This window comes from Myotis nattereri (genome assembly GCF_964212035.1).
Source record: "Myotis nattereri genome assembly, chromosome: 6".
NCBI classification, from domain to species: domain Eukaryota; kingdom Metazoa; phylum Chordata; class Mammalia; order Chiroptera; family Vespertilionidae; genus Myotis; species Myotis nattereri.
In genome coordinates, this window is record NC_138081.1 from 17,463,206 (window position 1) to 17,479,447 (window position 16,242).

The 16,242-nt window shown below is 42.4% G+C and overlaps 1 protein-coding gene across 3 annotated transcripts in view; it reads left to right on the top strand.

Moving 5' to 3' along the window:
- The window catches only part of RUNX2 (RUNX family transcription factor 2), a gene marked incomplete at its 5' end in the record, with an annotated part of 119,948 nt that overhangs the window by 80,856 nt on the left and 22,850 nt on the right, over nucleotides 1-16,242 (top strand). For all 3 annotated transcript variants that reach the window (XM_081094250.1, XM_081094249.1, XM_081094251.1), the window contains one exon: nucleotides 7,133-7,294. In XM_081094250.1, the coding sequence (XP_080950376.1) occupies nucleotides 7,133-7,294 (162 nt within the window). The remainder of the gene's footprint in view (nucleotides 1-7,132; nucleotides 7,295-16,242) is intronic.

Below are 16,242 nucleotides of genomic sequence, written 5' to 3' on the forward strand. Positions count from 1 at the left end.
CTGGCAGCACAAACAGGAAGCAGCCTCTGGGTGCTGGTGCGGGCTCTGCCGTGTTGACTTGTTTCCTCCCGTCTCTGCATGGAGTTCAGCACCGTGTCCACCGTGCCTCGTTGTGAATGATCCTGAGGAAGGCAGGCCCTTCTTCACACGTTTAACCGAAGTGTTTTCAAAAGGGAGCCTGCTTGGATCCACCACCGAGTTTCTACACATACCTTTCACTGGGCCTCTATAAAGCTCTCTGACCACTGTACCCCCCGCTCCTACCCTTCAAACTTATTAAGAAAGTTTTCCCAGAGTCAGTTCATTTCCTAGTATGCCTTTTTTTCCCTAACCATCTGCCCTTCCCATTCCTCTCTTATTATGAGCCCAGGTGTTTGGAGTTCAATTATGCAGACATGAAATGTAGCTTTTCAGTCATTTGCAAGTATGGCTGCTCGTAGAGCCCATGACTCTTTGCATATCACTTCAGAAAATGCCCAGCCACTCCTTCCTTTTCCCCAGACCAGTTATAACCTTCAGAAGCTCTCGTCCAACCCAGAGAAGAGAGCTTGCTCTCCTCATACCCACAGGAGGAAGTAAACTGTCATCTCCATTTATGCAAAGACAACTTGAGAGGTGGGGACCCCCCCCCCCCAGTTAGCATCTTTGAGCAACCCCTGAGCATGTTGCCGTCTGTGCTGTTATGCTTTGGAGGTTTAGAGAATGGAAAGCAGATGCCACCAATCTCCAGGCAGCCTAAGCCGAAGGAACACCACCTTAGAGGGAGAACATACAAAGTCCACTCTGACATTGGTGTTCTGTTCATCTCTATCGTCACAGCTTTTTTAAAGACACAAGTAGATGCTTTGAACGTTTTGAATTCATTGTTTTACATCTATTAGTCTTACTTCCCCAGCTGGTTGTGTGAGATTTTTTTTCAAGGCAAGAAATATCTTCTGTTTCTTATCTGTCTCTTACACATCACACGGCCATGTGGGCATCCAGGAGCTGTTTATCTCAACAAAAGCGGATGATTTGCTGATTCACCAGAACAACATGCAAAAAATTTCCCCCTCAAAAGTCCTGTTCGTGTGGCAGTGGTGACCATTTGTACTTTGTAGATGAGACAGGGATAGCTAATCAGACCCTTGCCCGCCACTTAGTGAGTAGGGAAACTGCCAAGTGCCCGCAGGCTCTGGACTTCGGTGTCCTTTCAGAATACCAGCCGTGTGGGGTGGTCCCATGCAGTTTTAAGAGTAGCAGTATCTCTGACAGACTCTGCCTCAGTTGGAATGATTGCTGAAGGGATTCCTTATGTCAAATGACTGTTTGCTTTTTCTTTAAGTTGAACTCTTAGTAGCTAGGTTTGGTCTGTTCTTACGGAGGAAGCCACGGTTTCTTTGGGAAGTGTGCTGTTGCAGATTTGAGGTGTTCAACGAAGTGCCTGCCCTTCCATGCCCAGTGGTAGTTCTTAGCATGCGTTCACAGGTAGAACGGGGGACTGTTTTCTCATCGGTTTTATCTCTAAGCTCCTTACTGCTTCTTTCTCTTCTTTCCCATTTAGTCATGTTGATTAGTCACATCCTGCCTGTGAGACAGCAGGCCCATAACATAGGAAAGACCTGATTTTTTCTCTGTTTGTTACAGTTCAACTTCCCCTTAAATCCCCCTTTTTAGGTGCTAGGAGAGAAGTTTGGGGAGAAATAGGGGTGGAGTCCTACTGAAATGCTCATGTGGCATTTAATATTGCAGATTTCCCAAGGACTAGTATATGTGCACATAACACCAAGGGTTTTGTTTTTAAAATGTCATATTTGAATCTCTATAGGATAGTAATAAAAATAGCATTGATACTGTTTCTGAAGATTGCCATGTAAAAACAGTGAATTACAGTTTATAAAACACCATAAACATACTTAAAGTTTAACAGCAGTTTTCATCTCTTTTGAAAATTTCAGTTATCCTTTCAAAATGTATGGGTGCTTATAGTTAATGAAAGACACCAGGATGTACTAGTAGCATCAAGACTATGATTGGCCGCTCTATCCTCTGAGACACAAAAATCAAGAATATTCTTTTAGGTTGGAGTGGTAAGACACGGTGTGCCCTCCATATTTCTGCCGGCTGGAGAAGACAAACTACTCAATGTAACTCTGGATGGGCAGAGTGAAAGAGTGGATTATACTGGCTCTGTGGGGCCTGAGGTTGAGATGAAGACAGTTTCTGGTTTGTTAGTGGTTAATCAGTAGGTTTTTCTCAGAGCTGGGCCCTGTACTCTTCCCTATTAATGACCTTGGGATTGACTGGTGATGCTTAAAAAACATCTGTCACCTGCTCTGACTCATCCAAGTTAAGAGTGAATCTCAGAAGTCTCAGGTTTCTTCAGGAAGTTGAGATCAGAAATCCTTTATGAGATCAGGTTGAGGTGAATTTTCTCTCTGTAAGCATGAATCATTGGTACAACAAAGCAAATGCGCTATAATCATATATTTATAACAGAATTCTACTTTCTTGGTGATTGGGCATTTGGAAGTCAAGGTATTTTAGAGCCATTTTTTCTCCCCTAACATTTTGAAAAAAGTTAAAGTGTACAGTCTTAGAAAATGCACTAAAAGAGATGAAGATTTCTTGGTCTTGGAGAAACCAAGACTAAGAAAGAACATGATTAAGGTTAAATGATTGCAGTGGCTACTGACGTGACTAATACAGATATATTCTCCAAATAGTGAACTTCAAAACTATAGCAAGCTTCCTAGTAATTGTCCTCTGCTAGAGTTAGAGTTCATGGGCTGGAAACCTAAATACAGAATGAAGGTTCAGTAAAGGTGTAAGTTTTAACAGTGGGGAACATTTATTGGGTTCTTTCCATGTGCTAAGTTTGTTATTACATCATCTCATTCATAGCAACCTTAGTGGGGAGGTCTATCTCCATGACACAGATTAGGAAGCTTGAAGCTCAGGTAGGTTATATAATTTGTCCAAGATCACCCAGACCAGAAATGGTGGAGCTAGGATTGATGACTAATGGTTCCTTCACAGGATATTAGGGAAGGCCTAGGGTCTTTAGAGACCATTACGTGTTTGTTAAGATTGCCATCTCACACAGGGAATATAGTCAGTAATATTGTAATAACTGTATGTGGTGTCAGTTGGGTACTAAACTTATTGGGGGGGATCACTTTGTAAGTTATATAATGTCTAATCACTATATTGTACATCTGAAATGAATATTATATTTTATGTCAACTGTAATTGAAAAACATTTTTTTTTAAAGATTGCTGTCCCTTTTAAAATTACTTGTACTCAAATCTAGTGATCTCCATGTGGCAGCTCTTGTGTTCTATTTTTCTTTAGTAACTCTCTCTTCTTAAGTAGGTCATTATTATAGAATCTTAGGATGGTGATGGTGGCCTTGAAAGAGATTGGCTGGACGGCAGCCTGCCCTCTGAGAGACAAAGCACCCCCAAAACGCAGCGAGATCTTCTCAGTTGTTTAGGGATAGTGAGAAGTTATTTTGGCTAATCTTGGCTATCTTCAGGAAGGACCCCCACTAAGTAAAACTATCCTTTAATAGACTGTTCTGGCAGGAAGTTTATGTAGAAGCTAAAACCTCACTGACACAACTGCTTTTATAGGGGAAGTTAGAAAATGACTACTACTTCTTGTAAAATTCCATTATTCACTCTCAAGCCACCTTGGAAACTTCATTCGCTGGGGGTTTATTGAGTACCTACTGTGTGACAGGCCTTATACCCGATTATGCTGAATGTGTCCTTGGAAATCTTCACGAATCACACTAGGCAACCCAGCCACACTGCGTAGTTTAGAGTCAGATTTTTAATTTTTTGAAGAATAGTGATGATTTGCACCCACTCTATATTATTTAATGCCTACACAACTCTCTGAGATAACATTATCAAACCTGTTTTACAGATGAGGAGATTAAAGCTCAGCAACATTAAGAAACATACCCCAAATCACACAGCAGGGCCTTGATGATGTGCCTCCTAAAGAGAATAAGTTTCAATATACCACTTTCCAGTTACTCAAATGTTTTACTTATATTATCACATCTAATTTTGTAAACAGAATGATAGTAGTTATTATTATATTCATTTTTCAGAGGGCAATAATCACTTCTAGATACTATACACTTAATATTGCCAGAAGTATCAGATGACTTATCATGTAAGGCCTAGTTCATGTACTGCTCACAGCAACCCTAATAAGTATCATTATTTTCATTTTCCAGATGAACCATTGAGGCACCCAAAGTTTAAGTGCCTTGGTTAGTGCAGTGGGGAGCTCTGCCTAGCCACATACACATAACTCCCCTTGCTGTATTCGCTCTACCATATTATGCTGCCTCGTTTTCCACACGGGGAAACTGAGGTACAGAGAGCATGATAACACAGCTGAGGTCATACAGCTTATAATGAGGGTTTGCACCCACTCTATATTATTTAATGCTTACACAACGCTCTGAGATAATATTATTAAACCTGCTGGACTCCAACTCGGATCCTCTCTTCACTTGTTTTCCTGGCACTGGGCTGCCTTTCTGCACAAGGAGGACTGGGTGATGTGGGAATAACTTTAAACCTATAGCAAATGTATTAACTCCAGTGCAGACTTGTTTTAACCATGGAACTATCCCTGTGTCACCAAGAGTTTTGTTTTTGTTTTGTTTTTTTAAAGAGAAAGGCTGTATCTTACATCCAAGTTAAGTTCCCCAATTTCTTTGTGATATGTTTAACTTTAATAATTTTAGTCACTCTTTACATTTCTTTGTATTTTTTTCCCTATTTGGGGGCATGGAACCCCAATACTACTGGTGACAACATGTCACAGGTGAGGAATGGACATTCAGGCCACACTGCTTTGCTCAGGAAGTCATCTGGTGACGTTAGAGTAGAACTCAAACCCAAATATGAGTCCCTCTGTGCCCAACTCAGCTCTGTGGTTCCTGACCCTTGTGTCTATTGAAAATGTTGCTTCTGGTGCTGTAAGGAATGTGTCTTTTCCCATCTGAAGATCATTTCCCATTTCTCTGAATAGTGAATTACATTAACGGTTAAAGCAAGGAAGTCAGTATCAGATATATAACAAGGACCACTCACTCAGATTTGAAATGCTGCCAATCTATACAATCTCAGCCTTGAACATTTTAAAGTACAAAGGTTCATTACTTTAACGACCAAGTATCCTTTAGATTTCTGAAGGAAAAGTTTATGGTCACCATTTACACTAATATACTTTTATTCAAATTGCAAACTCAGGTAAAAATGTTTCTTAAAATGGAATAGGATGAATTTTTCTATATATTTGTTGGTAGAGTAAATATCAGATAAATATCCAGATGTGTTTAATTATTTTGAGTCAAGAAAAGTATGTCCTATTTAGACAGTCTTTAAATAAATTGTTTCTGAATTGAACAAATAAACAAGAAATAGCTGAAACTAGATAACTTTGTAGAGAAAAACTTGAAGTATTTAAAAAGAGGAATCATCTCAGAAAAACCTATGTCTTGTTATTCTCATTTTTTAAGAAATAAACTTTAGTTGACTATCCAAATATTTTAATAGTTTTTGAAAAATAAGCTTTTCATATCCAGAGGCTGACAGGTGATGTAGGCATAATTTAAAACCTATTGCAAATTTATTAACTCCAATGAAGATGTGTTTTAACCATGGAACTACCCTAGTGTTACAAAGAGTTTTTTTTTTTAAAGAGAAAAATTAATACTTACGGAGTGCCTCCTATGCTAGTCCTCTATTCATAGTTTTCTCCTGTAATCATCACATCCCTGTGATTTAGATATTATTGTTCCTCTACCCCTTTTACAGATGAGGAAAGTGAGGCTCAGAGTCACTGAGTAATTAACCCAAGATTACAGTTAGAAAGCAGAAGTTTCAGAGCCTGAACCTAATTCTGAACATTCCCAAATCCATAGATATTCTAATATATAACGCTGTCTTGCGAATGGCCTGCTATATTAGAATTTTAGAAATTAACAAACATTTTTAAAATTAACAAAAATGTTTGAAACTAGAAAAAAAAATGTTAAGAGAAATGTGCTTGTGATTATGTTTGATTAGCCCTCAAGTAAGAACAAAACAGTTTGAAATATACACTTTTCCGCCCTGGAAACATAGAGAAAATTTACGTTTTTTTCATATGTAGACTGAAGCTCTTGATAAATCTGCTTGGCCTTGGTTTGAGTTTGTTCCTCCAAGAAACTCCATAAAGATACCCCCCAAAATAGCGTTGATGGTCAGCAGTGAACCCTAACAAGTTGGCTGCCCGTTATTTTTATTATCACAGTGACTGTAGGTAACACTAGGTCACATTCCAAACATGTGACACCTTTTTAAAACAGATTCTAATAGGTTTAAAGACATGTCCCTGTTCTCCTGTTTTGGATCATTTTTCTTATTGTCTGGATGGTGATGAAGCTTTTCAGTTCTTCATAGTAGTTGACTTTGAAGTTAAGTTTTGCCTTTTTGTAAAGGTTATTTTCTGGAGTAATTTTACCATGAGCTCCCTCCATTCTGTTCTTCTCACATGCTGCCCACCCTGTTCTCATCTCTGCTCCCAACTCCGTGCTAGCAAGTGACATCCCACCGACCTCCCTGGGAAGAAAGTGAGCCGTGCTAACATGGTGGCATCACACACGATGAAAGCCAAAAGCACGCCTGAAAGAGTAGCTGGGTACACCGCATATAAAGCAGCAGTCTGCCTGTTCCTTCACTAAGTTCATTGTTCAAAGAATTTTTAAACGTTAAAAGAAATAAGCAGTACATGTTCACTGGAGTAAATTAAGAAGTACAGAAAGCAAGTAAAATGGAATTCAGCTTTGCAAAGATAACTGAAGCAGATTGTTTTCTAATGACTATTAGGCTTTCTAAGTAGACATGTTTATGTGAGAGACAAATAGTCCTTCCCTGTGATTCATTTTGTTACTTTTTTTGACACCTAGAGTCTGACTAGCTTTGTGCTATATAGGGTGTGAGGGGATGGGGTTGTAGGGAATAAATAGACCGTGTGTGTGTGTGTGTGTGTGTGTGTGTGTGTGTGTGTGTTATACTGTTTGGGTTGTGTGTTTTAAGGTCCCAGCAGCTGGTATACTAAAGATTCTTTTCTTTTTCCCAGACCCCAGGCAGGCACAGTCCTCCCCACCGTGGTCCTATGACCAGTCGTACCCCTCCTACCTGAGCCAGATGACTTCCCCGTCCATTCACTCCACCACTCCGCTGTCTTCCACACGGGGCACCGGGCTCCCTGCCATCACCGACGTGCCCAGGCGTATTTCAGGTAAAGACCACACTTCAACTCAAAACTCACTCCCGTGCAGGGGTGGGCTTGGGCTTGCAGGATGGGCCACGTCTATCTTACCTGTGCTCACAGTAACTCTCTCTCAGACGCATGTGGGCCAGGATTTGACAACTGGCAGACCGGGTCTTCTGAATTAGGGGTTATAAATATTCTCCCAGTTTAAGTCAGAAACGCTCCAGAGATGGCATATTTCCTAAGGCGATAGTGCATGCCACCAGTTTGCGTCCTGCTGCATTGTACCCCCCAGTGGGCACAGCCCCTATCACCAGGGCCTTCTCCTGAGGGTCTCCTGCCAGGCCTTCCTCTGCTTGTTCCTCTCTTTTCCTCACACCTGCCTGTGAGCCAGATGACGGTCATGGCACAGCCCCCCATTTCTAAAGGCTTTTAAGTCCCAGGAGTCCAAGCTAACCAGCTTCAGGAGAGAGCACCTGCACATTTAGGATGCTTATCACAAACCTGAGGTGCAGTGAGGCCTGGAAGGGTCATAAAAGGCCATGTGTGGCTTCCGAGTGGCCAGCTCAGCCAGGGCAGCCTTTCTGTGAAGCACAGAGCGCTCTGCTATCGCTCTCCGTGTGGCAGCCCAGTGCTCACACGTCCACTCTGCCAAAGCCGCCGCCTGTGGCTCGCGGTGGGAGTGCGTGGGGTAAACAGCCTCCCCATCGTCCACCTAAAGGCTCTTGGCCAACCACATGAGTCCTGTGAATAAGAAATACATCTCTCAGCACACCCCCTGCACATACCACGGCATCACCCGCCCCAGAAATACAGTGGCCTCCAGGGGCACATAGTCAGATCCTGTATTGGTCAGACACTGCCCAGCGGTCGGGCTCCAGGCACCTGTGTGACTCCTGGCCAGGTTAATGCCTTTCTCTCTCTCTCTCTCTCTTTGTGTTTCTGTCTCTGTCTCTCTCCCGCTCTCCTTTTCTGCAAAGCTCGACGCCGTTACTCACTCCGCTGACTGGCACCACTGCCACGCTGAAGCCCCACCAGCAGGCTTGCAGGTTTCGATTAGTTCAGTCTCCTTTCTTTTAACGGGGGAGGAGGGAAGGCTTTGCTTCTCCAGCAAATAGGCCAGGGCTCTCGGGTCCCAGTGCCGTCACATTTCCTGCCACAGACGGACTCCGTGGGGGTGAGTAGGCCAAGAAGGGATGGAGGGAGAACCGTGCCACGCTTTGCATTCTGACTGCCGGGTTCCTGAGTCACATGCTCTTGGTTGGGGAGTGGGGCCGCGTACAGAATCTTAGCTATCATTTCCCTTGATTGGAATCACGGGCTCCTCCAGGCAAGTGTCGATTAAAGACACAGGAAAGGACAGGGAAGGCACAGGGTTATGGTAAGGCAGGCTGGGGTGGAGCCAGAGGCAGTGTTGGATGGTGTCGAGTCCCTTCTGGTCCCCCCTCTTGTGTGCTATTCTGGGTGTTTTGTGTTGCACAGGCCAATGTGACACTGTGTCAGGACGGATTTGCGCCAGCTTGCGTCTGTTCAGGGTCCTCTGGGTTCCAACGTGTGTGGCTGAGGCAGGTTTGCTATTTGTCCTCTGGCAGCTCTGAGTGGAAAAGCCTCGGGAGTGGTGGCAGCCTGAGGGACCCCCCTCGCCCCAAACTCTTTCTTACTGAGTCTGCTTGTAGATGAATTCAGTGGGGAAGCCATCGAAAATGACCCTGAGGAGTGTTTCTCATTTACACGTGTCGCATAGGACAGCCAGGTTATTCTGAGTCTATCTCCTGATCATTAGGTAAAACACGTCCATAAACAGAGGAGGCGGTAGGAGCAAAAACGGAGGCCAAAGGTAGGAACGAGCCTCTGCTTTAAACTGGTGTCAAACGAGTTCAGTCCAGCTTTTCCCTCCCACCCCAAACATTTCTATGAGTTGTTACCGGCACAGTTGCACAGTGCCAGGGTGGGAGGGTCTGTATAAACACTGACGTGAGGAGAACAGAAAATCCCTTCGGTCAGCAGCACGGGGAAGCAGGAAGGAAGAACTAGGTGCGGACTGTCACGGAACCGGAGGGACCCTGCTCCACCTGCCCTGCTCACCGTGCTCCCTGCGGGGCTCAGGGACCCAGTTGCCTGGGATGAGCACCATTTTCACTGCCTCTCTCAGAGGTTCCCAGGTGCCAAGGTGCATGGTTTCTGTTGCATTATCTTCCCCCTCAATGTCTGCAGCGATCCCTAAGGTCCAGGCCTGCATGCATTCTCTGTGACACGGACGGCTACAATACTAACCTTCATCTCCATCGCTAAGCAGTCCTGTGTTCACCTCTTCCAGTGCTTTCCAGTTTCATATTTTCTTTTCTTTTTTTAAATATATTTTATTGATTTTTTACAGAGAGGAAGGGAGAGAGATAGAGAGTCAGAAACATCGATGAGAGAGAAACATCGATCAGCTGCCTCCTGCACATCTCCTACTGGAGACGTGCCCGCAATCAAGGTACATGCCCTTGACTGGAATCGAACCTGGGACCTTTCAGTCCGCAAGCCGACGCTCTATCCACTGAGCCAAACCGGTTTCGGCAAGTTTCATATTTTCATGTGGAGTAATCAGTTCTCATCCCCAAATAGGAAGGGATACATAAAATATTCTCGCACCATCACGGGTGAGAAAGAATAGGATTGGAGGTTCAGACTCAGGCTTGAATCCTCGCTCATACACATATAGGACACGTTTCTTACGTCTCTGAAACCCAGTTTTCCTATTTGTAAAATAGGGATATAAGATTTCTCTTCGGGTTCCTGTGTGGATTAAATGAGGTGTTTTATCTAAAGTGCTTAGGACGGGCCTGACACACATTATGTGCTAAACAGATTGTAGCTGATATTCTGGAGCTAAAACTGTTTTGCAAGAATTGTATGTCTATATATAATTTGCAGGCAAGCCCTGGCTTAAATATATCAAGTAGATAACAATCTAAACTTTCAGAGGGCATTATTTGCTTTATGAAATGGGTCACCACAAAGCATATTTAAAATAAAAACCTTTGAAATGAGTTAATACTCAAATGCATTCATTAAGCACAATGCTGTGCTTGGCACATAGAAATACTCAGTAAATATTTGTCATTATTACCATTATTATTCTGTAGATTTACCAGGAATATTTATAGAGCTAAAACAATTGGGAGCCATTCACATAAAGTCAGTAAAGACTAAAGAAAATAACTATTCAATTATATCTCAGAAAATAGAAAATATTAAGTTATACTTACATGTCACTGGGCTCGATAATGTTTTTCTCTGAGAGAACATAGAAATAAAAGCAACCAGAAGGCTCTTTCAGAAAGACGTGTTCCTAAAGAAATGCTATTTCATCCTAAAAGACTTTGCCAAAGAAAGGCACAATTTAATCTATTTAATTACCTTCAGAGAACTGATTTTACAACTTGCTTTTTTGGTATCCTTTCTTATGAGTAATTTTTCAAGTATGGATACAAATTCTAGAACTTAATGAATGACAATAGTGACAATGATATTATATCGTTCCTTTAGTCTTCCACATATCCTTTATGGAAGCAAGGTGTAAGTAAAATAATATTATAATGGTATGTTATCCACAATCTCTATTGCAAAGAATGATACACAACCAGATGTCTCAAAGCTCATAGTTACAATACAAACTTCAGGAAACATTTTCTTAACCTTGAATAGTATTATAACAAAAACAATAGCAGCATGTATAGGTTTATGACTGATCAATAAATTATTGTCATGTAATTGACTAATAGCATCTACCTTATCATAATGAGGCATTACAGCCCAGAAGCAGCCCCCCTTTCCCACCACACTTACTGTGATAATTGTAGCCTCATCACAAAGTAATCTGTATTTCAGTGGCACCCCGCCTAGTGATTTTATACATTATCTCATTTTATCTTACATGATCCTAAAAGAATATTTACCATGCAGAGGTAGGCGAAGTTAAAGAGCAAGCGTGGCAAGGCGAGGACCAGGGAACCTGACAGCCACCCTAACCACGGCCTGTCTTTATCATCGTAATCATGTTAGCACCCATGGCATTTATGATGCTCAGAGCACTTGTAAGGCTTGACACAAAGATTGTAATTATTTTTCAGGAGGTCATTACCAAACACTGTGGAAATAAAAACTCACTGACTTTCAAAACGTATTTTATGTAATTATCCTACAGTGAAAAGAAGCACAGCTGTGTATCGAGTCTGCTTTTTTGACTTGCGGGTCAGATGATGAGCTGTTGTCAGCCTGCGAAAGTTTATTCATTGCAAATAACTCCCCCCGGCCCCACCCACCTGAGTGAAGTAGCTCAGATGAACCCAAGTCGGCATCACTTTTTGCCATCCACGAGGTAGAAGGGATATACAGAGGTATCTTTTTCTGTGGCCTTGGTCAGTGTGCTTTGCACAGATGCTTTCTGGAGGTCTCTCAGAGACTTAGGGTACAGGAATTAGATCCAAGGGAGGGGCCTACGTGTTCTCTGCCTGTGTGACTTACTCTCAGAGGCCAATACATATATGGATGATTTTTCTCTGCATTTATAGGGCCTTTTTACACGAAACAGTTACGAACTATAATCTTCCTGAAGGTTATTTGTTTTGCGTAAGCCAATAGTCTTGAATTTCTTTCAAGATATTTAAATATCAAAAAATTCCACTTAACTACACAGAACATTAAAGAGGCCTCTGTTTTTATGACTCTTGGTCGCTAAACTATAATATTTTCAAAGGTCAGCAGAATGGGCATTAGTGTAATAAATAAAGTGACTAAAACTATTTTATTGCTACCACAAAGTCTGGAAATTGCTAGTGGAAAAAAGCTCCTTTTATCACTAAAGGTATATTGGGGTGATGGTTTCATGTAATTTAAAAACCAGTGGGGATTGATGCAGTTCAATTTTAAAGGACCCTTATAACCGAGTTCCTATCAAGTCCCCTGAATCAAGGTTTGAAACCAGCCGCTTCAGGAATGTGCCGCGTATCCGTGGCCGTAGCCAGGACGTGGGAGGGAGTGGTGCCCTAAGAGAGGTTAAAAGGAAAACTCCCGCAACTAATACCGATACGCCAGAAAGTTGAAGCCACTACAATAAAACAGTAGAACATCTACTTGTTACTCTAGGGCCCTTCCTGTATTAAGAGCCACCTGTTTGGTGGACACACCTCTGCCACAGCAGCCACGGGCGAGTGAGTACATTTAACAGGATCCCCTTTCATTTTGAAGAAGTTCTCTGTTTGAAGCCACAGAAGGGGAAGATATTAAATGTAACGGGCCCTCAACAAAGGCAAGTCCTGTGCTACCAACTGAATGTTCACTATTCTCTGTTCTATCGACTGTGCCTTGTTGGGTTACTTTTGCATTCTGTAAGTTGGACTTCATCTTGCTTTCTCTAAAAATGGGCTGTCTTCTGGCGTGAGCAGCGGATGTCTTTATCTTATTGCCGCGGGCCCAGGTTCAGGGTGTACCTGGACCTCAGGTTATTATAACTTTTGAGTTGCTCGTGCTGAGAACCCAAGAAGTGATTTCCATTCCGATTAGGTCGGTTGGGGATAGTTGGCCCAGCTCACAGAGCTGACTGACCTTGGCTGTGTGACCGGTTCCTGTCATTTGTAGCTAGACCGAGGGACCAAAGCTCGGAAGGAAATGCGTGTACATGGTTCGACGCTGATTTTCTGCGTGGTTCTTGTCAGATGTTTTTGGTGAGGATTTATCTTGGATACGTGCATGAGCACCCACACGTGGAGAAAGGATTTAGTAGTGAGAGGAATCGTGCTGATGCAGGGAGGGCGAAGACCTGGTTAGGAATTGGATGGGAAGATTTGCTGCAGTCCCTCTCTTTTCTTAAAAGGAAGCTTGGGAGCTCGAACCTCACTTCACCGAAAGTATTAAAGTTACTTCTCTAATGACGCGGTGGCTTCTGTGCTTCACTGGGACCCGAGAAGAGGGTGGAGGCAATGTCACCGAGGAAACCCGAGTTTTAGTTTCACTGTCACTGACGATTCTTTGCACTGTTCTCTGATGTGTCGGGGTGTTTATTGTGCCTCAACGGTCTCATGTAAGTGATTACTCAGAATTGCCCGTGCACGCGCCTCAGAGGTTCTGCAAGGACTAAGATGATGTCTTTCCAGGCATTTGTTGATCTTAGGACTTTTAGGAAAGACAGCTTTTCCTACCCAATAAGTGCCCGTGAGCAGCTAAGTTGTATCATTAACTCCAAAAGAGTAAAAGCATGCCATTATATACATTTGTTTTGAAATTAATATTTTATTGTTAGAGCCATTTTCGATTTACAGAAAAATTGAGCAGCATATGTGTTCAGATTCCAAACTCGCCCTCCCTCCTACTTTCTTTTATTATTAACCTCTTGCATTTGTGCGATGCATTTGTTATAATTGATAACCCATTGTTGGTACATTATTATTAACTGTAGTTTGCATTAGGGTTCACTCAGCACTGTGCACTTGTATGGGTTTTGTCAAATGCATTAAATGTCATGCGCCCACCATTACAGAGTCATACAGGATAGTTTCATTGCCCTAAAAATCCCCTGAGCTCCCCCTACTTATCTGTCCCTATCTGCCTCCTAGCCCCTGGAAACACTGGTCTTTTTCGGGACTCTCTATTTTTGCCTCTTCCAGAATGTTCTGTCATTGGAATCATACAGTATGTAGGCTTTTCAGTCTAGATCTTTTCACTTTGAAATGTGCATTTAAGCTTCCTCCTTATCTTCTCATGGCTCGATAGCTCATTTCTTGATACCACTGAATATCCCATTGTAGGGATGTTCTAATATTGTGGAAAACATCAAGACGGCTCTCCCCACACTGGGGATACCGCCTCACTATTTCCTTTTGTCCCCGACTTTGTCGGCGATGTTTCTTTTTAGCAAGTATTTCATGCATTCCTTCCTGGGAAACACTTTCTCCGCCCAGCAGTTGTTACCACATGGTCCAGATAATGGTTTTCCATATCATTGGTCCATTTTTTAATTAAATTGTTTCTTTAGTTTTACCCATAAGACAAATTACTAAACATTTACCTTTAGGTGGTCATTCATATCAATTCAAGTACAGAACAGACCCAGCTAAAAAGAACAATCCATTGATGTGGCTACTTAGCTGCCTCCAAATAATGTAATCAACTCTCCTAGGCAGTGGACGCTCCTTTCTCTTAGGGAGGCCCAGCGTGCCTCAAGTGTGCGGAGCTGGTTCACTCTTCCATGCCAGTCCAGTGGCTGCATCTGGGGGCCGGGCCCTGTCGAGCCTTCTCAAACATCTCTTTCTCAGCCACCACTTTCCTCACAGCGAATCTCTCTCTCATCTCAGTAGAGCCATTTCTCACCTCTGTACACTGGACACCTCTCATGTGTACATATCTTCCTTCAGTTTCATAGTGTGACCACATGCCTTTCCCCTTTTAGGGGTACGCTTCTCAGGGACTGTGTCTGTGCCTTACCTGTTCTTGAATCCTTACACCCTAACACAGTTTCTAGCACATAGAAGGTGCTCAGTTAATGGTTAATGAAACAAATATAGTGGAAAAGAAGGTAGAAAAAAAAGGGAGATGAGCACATAGAAGAGAGAGAGATAAAAAAGGGAAAAATGAAGAAAGAGCAGTTTGTTCACCTGGAACAACAAAGAAAGAGCAAAACCAGAGGAACTTTGGTTGCTGATAAGGACAGGAAATAGCACAGTTAGAGTGTGCATAAGCAGTATGTATTTTTATCTCCAAGCCTCTCTGCAATGTGTTTCATATTTAGAGCACATATCCAGCCTGCATCTGTTTCCAGAACTTGCTGCTAACAGTTAGTAATGATGCCAAAGCATACTCCAGGTCCAGCTTGCAACCAAGTGATCAAATAGAATTTTTTATTTCTAAATTAGAGTCTGACATTAATTATAGCCATCATGTAATAAAGTGTCAGAGTCTTTTCTGAGGAAACGATAGAATGATATCAACGGGGCTGTTACACCGAAGCAAAACTCTTCCTCTAAAACAAAGCAAAAGATCTTGTTTTGACAATGATCATTTCTTAAAAAGTCTTATCTTCAGGCTGATTTTTTTTTCTAGACTCCCCCATCCTCACCCCTTTCTAGATCCTTGCTGTAAGATAGGGTTTTATGTCACCTCACTGTCCTGCTCCGTGGTCTCTGGTGTACTGCAGTTTGTCAGTGCCCCTCTAAATGCCGGAACCTGGGACCAAGCTCCTTTCTTCCCGGCCTCTGAGAAGGCCCCTGAAGCAGCCTTAGCATTGGGTTACCACGTTGCCTATTTCTCACATCAGTCACTTCTGTGAAGCTGCATGTCTTCCATTTTTTCACTTTTACTGATTTTTTAGTTCCAGGTAGGATCATTGATAGTTAATCCTGTTAACATTATCTTATTTAATTCAGGTAATAGTAGCTCGCTCTCCAGAACTTTGTGGATGTTTATAATGTCTCCCAATATATTAGTGGCTTCTCTCATTCCTTCCTGCCTGGAAGGAGTTAATTTTAATTCACCTCAGTCATTTCAGATCAGCTCAACAAATACTAGGTCTATACCTGAAGGGTGCCCAGGGAGGCAGTGAATAGAAGGGAACAGAAGACTTTGTCTCTGCCTTCAGGAAGCTTTTAGTCTCACGTAGGCAATGACATTTTGCAAACATGACACAGTCACATGCCTTATGCAAACAATGTTCCGATTTTAGTGAAAGGAGGTCTCTTTGTTTTGCTGCATAACCAACTTTATAAAGCCTTCTCCTTTAAGAAATTAAAAAAGAAATCAGTTCCATTCTGCTCAGATTATACTGTCTGAGTTGCTCCAACAATTACATTTTTCAGCTGAGAAAAAAAAAATTACACTTGTTGACATGTGTGGTTTCATAATGTTTCTTAAGATATGACAAGAATATGTAAGATCTTATCTTTTCCCAGCGAGATTGAAAGCCCCTGCAGGCTAAGGGCCTGGCCTTCTAATCCTTT